We start from the raw sequence: 10,683 nt of genomic DNA on the forward strand, positions 1-10,683 counted from the left end.
TCGTGAGTGCTTTGTTCTTTTTATTATCCTGCCTATTCTAAAGTCTCTTCTGTCATTTCCAAATACAGAGAGAGTCTTTTCAGAGACCAACCAGGACCATCTCTTCCAGGACACAGCCTGCCTTTAAGACCACCCTTGAAAAATCCCCCTTTCTTTTTTGGTTATTTTTGGGTTTTTTTTCTGTGAGAATCTCGAGCAAAATTCAGACACCATTTTCTCCTGCCTAGAACAACAGAGGGCAATAGTCATATCTGTCTGCAGGAACTGGAAAAGTGAAAGATTATGTCCAAAAAAAGCATCTTAAGAAGATGCGCGTAAGATACCAGAAGGTGCAGGACTAGAGGATGGCCCTTCTCTACCACCTGAGGTAGCTCTTGAGAATTTCTCAGTTTACTCCTTTTTTGACTTAACATTATGACACCAGACGGTTATCAATGCTTCACAGGGACTGAGGTGGGAGAGAGGTTACGTGACCTTACCTAAAAATCACTGTGGGCATCATCAATGCCACAGTCAGTGACGGAAACACTGGAGTCACAGTCTAGTCCCTCCTCTGTTGCTGTGGGTTTAGAGTTAGGATTATGCCCAAAATTGTCCCGAGGCCAGGCAAGTTGGCCTAGGGAAAATGAAGACATCCAGCTGAATTAGAAGAGGAGCTGCTTTTTCCCCTTTTGGGTATTAAGTTTTAAGGAACCAATGCCCAGACTACCAGTGTGCTTCATCTGGAAAATGCACTCAAGTTGCCAGACTCAGCTCTGGATTGTAGTAGTTTACTAAAGTTGACACCCACTCTAAAAAAGGAATTTTGAACAACTGCCAGTTTGAAATCTGGCCTGGGACTGACTTACAAATGGAGTAATTTCTGTGATTTTAGCAACACATAAAAAGCAGCAGAACAAAGCAGAGGAAATTCCATAGGTGGGAAGCATGCCTTGATTCACAAGCACTTTGTAACTATTTAAAAGCGGTCAGTGTAGCAAAATTTGTCAAGTCTTGCAAGCAGTACAGGCTCCATTGCAGCAGGGATGTAACAACATCTGTTATATGAAAAATACAAACCTTTCCCCATTTTGTCTTAAGGTACAATTCCACCCTGGCCAATGTTTCTGCCTTTTTTTCCTCCTTGTAATCCTAGTTGTTGAGCTCAACTGATCTACACTTGAGGCCAGAAAACAAATTTTACTCCGCTTAATCCACTACAATTGAAAAGGTAAGTTTGCATGGGAAACACTGAATTTACAGCGTGATTCCTGTGCAGCAGCAGATCACTTACAACGAATGCTGACTATTCAAACCAGTGACTAATTATCACAAGAAAAGAGTTACTATTAACTAGGAAAAAATAAGCGTTTTCTATCTATTCCTCTAGGTGGTGCTACACTGTAGTATGAGAAGACTATCACAGTTACAAAAAGTACTACCATTTTACAAAGCTGTCTGTCCTTTTCCTGTGAGGGCTGTGCATCCTATTTACTTTCCTTGCCTACTTGCATCAGACTGTCTTCCTTTCGGGGGTTTCCCCAGAAACAGGTGAACTGCATACCTTGTCCTACTGGCTTGCCTGTTGTTGCAGAACGTGGCTCCGCAGGTTATTCCTATCCCTGTGTCTCTGCATACTTGAGGAGTAAACCTGCTATGCAAGGCAAATGGAAGGAACTAAGAATTTTGACACTTGCTAAGTGAAAGGGGGGGGGGGGGGGGTACAGGGGATTCTTATACTTACGTCATACCGCCTCCCAAAGTAGGAGTGCTTCAGGATCTATATTCTCAGTTCCCTCCTTCAGAAGCAAGTGTGAACATGGCACAGGGACTCGTCCTTCCTACTACGCATTTTCAACAATTCTACTGCATCACAGTCCTCATCCTACTCTGCCTGTGCATGGGCAGCCCGAAGTCCAGAGCAACTTACCGAGCAACAACCAACTAAATTCTTCCCATTTTAACACTGATAAGACTGCTTGGGCTGTAACATATGGTGGAACACCACCCTAAGATGACAGCATTCCCAGTCCTGCAGGTCAGAGTAACATGAAATACATACCCTTTACCTCTGCAATGGAGAACTAGCATATTTAGCAAATAAAGGTGGTGACAGCAGCTAAGAAATGACACTTAACATTTACAAAGCCATTAACGTGATGATGGGACTGAAACTTGGGAAGGAGCCGTGCTGCCCGCACCCCTGTGCCCTTTGCTCAGCATGCTTCAAAAGAAGAGTCCTTTAGCAAATGGGCTGGCAGCTCAGAATGGAGTCATGAGGCCAAAGTCAAGGCTGTACAGAGTCCAAGGCAAACGGAAGAGAATTTACACTTCCCCGTATTTCCTCCCGACGGCGCAGAGCTCCCCCTCAAACCTGGCTGGCATGACGCGGTCCTTCTGTCTTCAGAGCCCCTGCAAGTGAGAGAATTCCTCTTGGAGCGCGAGTCATTTGACTTTACTGAAGTGAGGATCGTGATATAATTAGCATGATAACTGACAGGACGTGAACAAGACTTTAAAAGATCTTGGTCTTTTAAACCAAGATTAGATTTTGGTCTTTTGCGCGCAAAGTCCTTCCTAGCAGATGGTTCCTTTGGAAATCGTGCCCTTATATTCCTCCCGAGCACAGCTCCCCATCTGCAGGGGACAGTGACTATTCCCAAATCCACAGGAACGGGCAAAGGAGGAGTAATTACACCATGGCCTGAAAGCAAACCTATGTGTTGGTTAGGGGTTTAAAATAGTATTAGTACACCCACCACCTAAAGATACCTATATTGCTTCTAAGGTCACTGGGGAAGCTCCAGAGAAGGAACACAGCCAGACTTCAGGAGTCTCCCGTCCGCCTTCTCTCCAGCCCCACGCACACCTAACCCACTATAGCAAGGCTGAAAGGTTGACAGACACAAGCAGTGATTGACTGTTTCCTCATCGCCTACCTTGGTGCCGTTTGTTCCGCTGACTCCTCTCTGCTATTCCTCCACAGGCACGGCACAGTTTTCCTTGTTTTCTGATGGAATCGCAAGATAGTCTGTCCTGTAGTTGGAGGGAAGGAGGAAAGCATAACCTCAAGTGCTACAGCGCAAAAACCAGTTTGGGTCCATTCACCCTTACAGAAACACTGAATGCCTATAAGTATCTCTAAGGTAACAAACGTCACCTGTAGACGATAACTTGCGGTGGGAAACTCTCTTCGACATAATCAGGAGCAGACACCGAGTCTTCCCTACTGTAAAATCCTACGCACACAGCCTTCCTACAGCGTACAAAGAGCACCCTTATCCAAGCCAAGTACGTAGAAAGGTGGGAATGGGCCAGCATAAAAATGGGAACATCTCTGCTGTGTCAACTCCATCTGTGAGTCAGATCTCTGAAAGCAGGCCTTGCAGGAGAGCATCTCTGCGCAGTTCAAACCGGGCCACTTCACAATACCGTGCACTGTGGCCACGCTCCCTACCTGGTGCATTGTGCAAGGGCACCGTCTCTTTTGGTACTCCTAGACGCTGCAATGATTTCAGACATAGCAAACATCGGCTAGAAACGTGCAATAGCAAAGCTCAGTCTTCCTGCAGTCTGATCTGGACTGAGACATCCGAAGAACCCTCGCAGAACAGCTCGCATCTGGAGAGATTTCACACTTACGCATTTTCCTGGGCAGCCTCCTCTGCCTTAGAGACTTTCCTGTAGCAATAGACCATTTCTATCAGTAGCCATAAGGTGAGGAAGACCAGCAGAATATACATCATAATTTCAGAGATGACCGAGGTGAAGTCTTCTCCAGCTGTTAAGAAAATTATATAATCTCTGATCATTTATATGCAGCTATTGGAGCAGAACAGCCCCACTGACACTTTCCGCCCTTGTAATCCTTCCTAACCCCCCTTCCCAGAGATACCCAGGTGCTACTACACTGCGAGGGGACAAAAGAGAGGGAACAGGCGAGGCTGCCAACAGGATATGCCAGCAGCAATCCCACTGCGTGTTTCCAGCGGAATCGAACACCGCACAGGCTTGCATGTGTCTTGCATTCTCTGCCACCCACACATTCACACGGATTGCTCACCGTTAGCCTATCTCATCTTCACACTCTGTTTCCTTTGCTCATCCTACTCGCTGGTGTTACTTGACTGTATTGTGCCGCCGGTGATTTGAAAGAGATCAAAACACTGAGATGCTTGTGGGGAAGAAGGGAAGGGAAGACACAGCACAACAAGATGAGGGCTAAAAGCTCTTGTCCCTCTCTGGAGAGAAGAGCAGAATTCCCACTGATTTCTAAGAAGCCAGGATTTCAGCACTGAACTGAGCAAAACAAAGAGGAACAGAAAGACTCAGGAGCACTGCAAAGGGAAGGAGGGATTGGGAGAGGGTGGAAGCAAAAGACTGATATCAAAATGGAGAATGAGTCGTTCCAAGAGGGAGGGGGCGGAAGCAAGGAAGCAGACGCTACGGGTAGCCTGGCACAGGCTGTGCTCTAGCATCCTAGAGCCGCCAGGGGAGAATCGAGGGTTCTGAGCGGAGAAACTAGAAACCTTTGCTTGCTTCTTGTGCCTGCCCAGCTCATTATACCTTCCCACATTCACACACAACCACTCTGAGCCTAAAAAGAGCCTGCAGCTGGCAAGCAAAATGCAGATCTTTCCTCCTGGACCCTGTGTAGTGTTTGTTGGTGGCAAAGACAGACACAATTATCTGGCAGCTCAGCCTCCCCTCTCCTGCAATGCAATGAAAAGCTATATCCCTGGATGACGACACCCATGGTGAGTTAAGGCACAACACGCGCTCTGCCAATCCTTCATACCCTCCTCCACCACGGTGAGGTGGATCACTCTGGAGCTTGTGAAGAGAGGTCGGTGAATCTCAAACTCAAACTCCCGGGTGATGTTACAGGTGTAGACACCCGAATCGTTCAAGGTCACATTTAGCACAGTGATGGATACATCCTGCATGTCTTTACTGCCATTCCACTGTAACCGACCACTGAAGCGGCTTGGAAATTCATGGATCTTTTTCTCGTACTTGTAGATCTGTGAGGAAATGTGAAAGGGTATTCTGATTAATAACTGACTTGTATCTCAGACAACAACACAGCCATATGCAAGGAACAACGTCATCATCCTCTAGCTGCGCACATGCATGTTCTGGGCTATGGCTTCCTTAGTAACAGCAGCTACTCACATTCTATCATCCTTTACCTCAAAATCTCAGACTGCTTTACAAAAGACAGAAAACAGAATTGTCTCCATCACAGAGGTAGAAAAACTAAGGCACAGAAAAGCAGACACACATGCGGACAACGACACAAAAGAACAGCAATGGTACTAAAAACCAGGATCCTGCAGCCTTCGGTCACTACACGTAAGATCATCTTAAGAAGGACCCACAGAATAAATACAGCAAAGACAAACAGTCATTTTTGGCAAGCCCTGGGATATTCAGCTGAAACGGAGGTGTTGCAGGATAAATATGACAGTGCGAAAACGGCGCATCAAAAGAACAGAGCTTGGGTGGTTCTCGCAGGCCTAATCTCTTGCAAGTTTCTGGCTGACCACAGTCCCCATCATTAAACTGCCCGCCCCGGCTCACTTGGTTAGCATTTAGCATTCTTTGGGTTGCCACTGGCAAATGTGTCACCCAGGTCACCGAAAGTGAATTCCCATCTCACTCCTTAGCGCGGTCCCTTTAGTTCTCAGACAGTAGGAGAATGTTTGTCGTCTTGCCGGGCCCTGCTCAATTGCGATGAAATGCAACTACCGATCTAATGCTTCGTACTCAGATAAAATAGCTAGAAACATGTGCACTCAGCCTTTATCTTACTCTCCATTTTACCATTCTTTCTTGAATTCCAGTTGCCCTGCGTCCGTACGATTCCCATTTTGATTCACCCTGAAAATGAATTTTACCTTTTCCTGACAGCGATCCAAAACAACTCACAGAGATCCTCCCACAGTCAGGATACCACTGCTTTCTCTGAGGCAAAAAGAAGTAAATCCTATCCTGCAGATTTGTTGGAGCCCAATTTAACCTTCAAAGAACAGCTTTGGGATTCAGAAGTGTCCTAAGAAGGGAGACTTGGCCAAGGGTACCAGGTGTCACTCCATACTTCTGTTTCCCTTCTTGATTTCCTTACGTACTAAACTTTACGTATTCAAGGAATGGAGCTAGAAACTGACATTCGTGTATGTACGACCCCAAATGTTTGAACTCAGCAATAGATTCTAGCTTTTCCTGCCACGTGTTCATGCTGTGCCTAAGTGTGGAAATCAGCTAAGTAAGGAAAAGACACTTTAGTTACTGCTTAAAATCGGTGCTGTGGTACCTCCGAGTGGAAACGCTGCAGAAATAGTGAAGATCTGCAGCTTGGAGCTGAACTCTAGGCTCGTCTCTCCTCCATGATATGAAAGCAGCCTGCCGGGCATTTCTATAGACTTTGAATAAGAGTGCGGCAGAAAGCTTTGGTTCATATTTGGGTCTTTCTCCTTCCTTTATACGGTCTTCCTTAGGGATCCTACTGCGGGACAAACTTACGCTCTCATAAATACCTTTTGGCTTCTCCCGATATGAGTTCACTGGACTGTGTTTCACAGAAAGACCTATGACAACAAGGGCTCAGCGACCAAACATACATACAGGTTCATCTTTTCCACCCTCCGGCCTGTAGAACCATTCCACCATCGTGCTGGCTGTGACCTCTTCCCTCTTCATGCAGGAGATGCAGAGTAGCTTCATGTGCGTTCCTTGGACAGCCTCTGTCTCTGATGGAACTTCAACACATACTGCAGAACAAAAACCAGCTAGGGAAAAGGAGCAGCAGAGAAGAAGCATAAGATGGCATTAGAGAGGCATCGGTTATCCACATCTCAGCATTCATCATCACATCATCCCCAATGGAAAACAGTTTGATTCATTACTAGCACCCTCTGACAACAGATAAGTCTCAAATGTCATATTTTACCAAGCTTTCTTCTCCGAGATATCAATAATTCATAATAATTAACAGAGGGTGATCACTTCATGCAGATCCACCTCTCCAGCATCTGCTTTGCCACAACTTTAATTTTTCCCGTAGTAATTAATGCCACTTTAGAGGCATTGTTTGTTCTCTCCCATGCATGCTGAGCATGCTCCTGTTACAGTAGCAGTTACAGTCTGGTATGGGAGAAAGCCCAGAATTCAAGCGTGGAGGAACAGCTTGCTCTTTGTGCTAAGTTAAAAGATCTGGATGTTTTAATCCGGCAACGTGTTCAGAACAAACTGGGAGGATTCACCAGCCTTCCTATTTCTAGGTTTCATAAGCAGTACTGGGAACCAAGGGGCTCGGACTCGAGTAAATTTGGCAGCGGGAGGAATTATTGATTTTACATGCGTTCCTGTTCAAAATGCTTCCAATCGGATTTGTGCTAACACTGGCAACTATAAATACTGCTCTCCCAAATAAGACAAAAATCATTGTCTGTGAAGCTAAATACTCGATAAGAACAGGAATGCTTCAGCACGACATCTCAGACTAAATTGCTGCTGACATTTGTCCCCTGGGCTAAACAATACTGGGTTCTGTCTGTCCAAACCTGTCTCAAAAGCCTAGAGTTTAGCTCACTGAAGATGCTGACTTTGCTGGCTGCTCCCTCCTCCCCAGCCTCTGAGATACCATTAACCCACTCTCTGGAGCACTGTATTACCCCGGGACCGATCCTGGAAATAGCCAGATTCCAATTCTCCCGTACTACCGGCTCCATGGGTAGCACCAGCTTTTTGGGAGCAATAAGGAAGAAGCTATGGGATCATGCTTTACTCCGGTTAAGTCAGATACGTACACGCCAACACGCATCCCCACACAGAGCTGTAGGTATACGTGCACATGAAACGTAGCCGTATTGGCAAAACTAACCAACCTTTTCTTGGTTGCAGAAGAAAAACCGTAATCGCAATAAAATGATTTACTCCAGGTTATACAGACTGAACGGAAGACTATCACTAACATGCGCTGCTCAACGGTTTGCACATCCTCCCCGAGACGCCTAAATGTTAAATTACATTGCAAATGTCAGAAGAGCAGCGAACAGGAAACATCAAAAAACTTGCATGCGTATTAAAGCACACGCTTTGTGCCGTAAGTCTACTTAGCGGTAATGTATTTTCTCTGCTCGTATTAACTCCGTTACATCGATACTAACTCCGCGCGAATATCATTTCCTTCTCCTCTTGCAAACAAAAAAAGCCACTTCGAAGGCTGTTCTTCACAATAACATTAAGGGAGCCTCGCTAGGAAAAGCGGTGCTTTGAAGAAGCACCCTGCAAAGAGGCGAGCACCAGATTTGGCGGAGAACCTGGCTGAAGGCAAGACGGAACGGAAGCACCTACCCCAGACCACCAACGCGACCGAAGACGCACAAACCAGCCTTGGCAGCGCAGCCATTGTTCCGAGCCAGGAGGGAACCTCCGCCCGGGGAAGAGGCTCTGTCGGAAGACGGCGCTTTTCTCCCCTCCTCGCCTTGGACCCGGCGCAACAGGATGCCTCGGGGCCGCGCCGCGCCCGTCGCTCCGGAGCCGGGGGCGGGCGCGGCAGCTGCGGGGCTGACTCGGATCCGAGGGTGCCCTTTCCCCCGCGGCACGGGATCCACGCGAGGGCTGGGCTGGCTTCCCGGCGGCAGCACCACGGACAGGGCCCCGCCGCCCCGGACAGCTCCGCCGCCCCGGTCCCCCCCGCCCCGCTACCGCGGCCGCCGCTCCGCGCAGGGAGGCGCCGGGCTCCGCCGGGGCGCGGAGCAGCAGGTGGCCGCGGGGAACGGCGCGGCTCGGCCCGGGGCTGGCGGCGGGCGGCGGGCGGCGCTCCTTTGTTCTCCGCTCCGACCGGGGGGAGAGCGCATCGCTGCGCGGGGGCGCAGCCTCCCTGCCCGCCGCGGCCGGCAACGGCTGCGCGGAGCCCAGCCTAGCCCGGGCGGGGGGCACGGCCGGCGGCAGGCATGCGCGGGCGCCTCCCCCCCGCCCCGGCCCCGGGCTCGCCGGGCTCCTTCCTCCCTCCCTCCGGCCCTCCCTCCCTCCCTCCCTCCCGGTGGCGGCGAAGGAGCCCGGGGGCTCGGCTGTCCCCGCCGTGGCAGCGGCTAGCCGGGCTCCTCGGCCCCTTCGGGGTAAGCTCCGGGGCATCCTTCCTTCCCGGAGGGGGCAGCTTGGCTGGAGGGGCCGGAGAGTCGGCATCCTTCGTCCGGCCCCTGAAACAAAGCCGAGGCGGGGAAGGGGGGGGAGCGGGGGGAGAGTTATCCATGCGGGGTCACGGAAAGGCCTCCGCCTCTGATCGGTTTAATACTAACGTTCGCACAGCTCTCCGAAGGTCACGGTTGGAAATGCTGGGAAATCCTCTCTCCTCGTGTTCTAGTCCGATTCCCAGGAGTTTAATGCCAGCAGCACGCTGGGCTTTCTCTGCTTGGACTGGGGCCACTGTGCCCCGAAGGGCTTCTCCAACTTTGAAGGTCACAGTGGACAGAGAGGGAAAAATGAAGCGCTTGCTAAATGCGCTCCTTCTTTTTAAAGCATCTGCTCTGATGGCAGCTCAATAAACGGCACAATCTACCGAATTAAACCTGACCGACCCCATCGGAGAACGGCACGTGAGCAACGTGCAGTGCCAAAACTCAGAGCGCAGACGGCGAGACCCACCCGAACAGGGAAATTTGCGGCCATCAGAAAGGATCAGCTTTGAGCCCTTCAGCTGCCCACGGACTCTCAGCTGGGCACAACGCTGCTGGCGGTGGTCACTACCATGGCTCTGTGGCCTCCCGGCACGGCCTGGCACCGGGGGCTTGGTGCTAAGGGGGCACACACGCAGTCTGGTCCACACTGATTAAGCGAAGCAGGCACAGAACAAAGGCAGCCAACACTTTTCCTAGACATCATCTGATCATGTTTGTATCATCAAGCTGCATTCATCATCTGCCAATAACCACACGCAGAGCCACTGCCTCCATGTCACCCTTTATAGCCTACTGTGACAACTCCGAGTAATTCCTAGCTAAGGAAATCTTCCCAATTCCTTGTTCTGCTTCATTTTACTGACTGGACAGGTTACTCTGCCCTGTTCCAGCCCAAGTCTGGCTGCGACCCCTGAAACCTTTGCAGCCCTGAAGTACTACGGCAGGACCTGACCAAAGCCACAACAGTCCCTACGTGCTGGCCGTCAGGTTTCACTCGCTGCCCCCCTCCACTCCTGGGCTTCTTTGGGTTACTGTGCGCTCCTACCAGCAAACTACTCAAAGAAAAGACCTGTTTAACGTACGTATCTCCAGGAGCCGGGCGTGACTATGGAGACCAACAGCTTGCGAGTCGGTGGCCTGCAGATGCCAGCAACACGCTGCTGATTCCCCCTTTGAAGCCATCCATCATGAATATCCAAATCTTAAAATCTGACTTTTCTCCACCGGAAGGCAAAATGGCAGCCACGATGCCCAGAGATGATGGAAGGATGTAACCTCCTACAGTAAGCCATTTGCTTTTCTCCCGTTGCCCCTTGCTATATTCACAACAACTCAACAAAGGGAAGGGCGTGCTAAGCCACAGGACTTGCTCCGAACTCTTCTGTTACAATCCAGCCCGTGCATGGCCGATGAGTGCTGATGGTGGGTTTTTTTATAGATACAGGAACTACTGGACAATGTCCCCGGCTATCTCATTTGACAACCACCTGTTTCATGAAGTACAGTGGAAATCACATCT

At 49.5% G+C, this 10,683-nt stretch overlaps 1 protein-coding gene across 1 annotated transcript; it reads right to left on the minus strand.

Annotated features, from left to right (window-relative positions):
- On the minus strand, positions 1-9,253 carry SCN3B (sodium voltage-gated channel beta subunit 3). Its single transcript, XM_041125560.1, is given in 7 exon segments — positions 1-2,391; positions 2,919-3,015; positions 3,622-3,760; positions 4,778-5,003; positions 6,607-6,770; positions 8,338-9,002; positions 9,033-9,253. Coding segments are annotated over 6 exon segments (1,464 nt in total). The 5' UTR covers positions 9,239-9,253; the 3' UTR covers positions 1-2,391; positions 2,919-2,951.
- Between the last annotated feature and the right edge of the window lie 1,430 nt (positions 9,254-10,683).

This window comes from Aquila chrysaetos, chromosome 8 (assembly GCF_900496995.4).
Source record: "Aquila chrysaetos chrysaetos chromosome 8, bAquChr1.4, whole genome shotgun sequence".
NCBI classification, from domain to species: Eukaryota; Metazoa; Chordata; class Aves; order Accipitriformes; family Accipitridae; genus Aquila; species Aquila chrysaetos.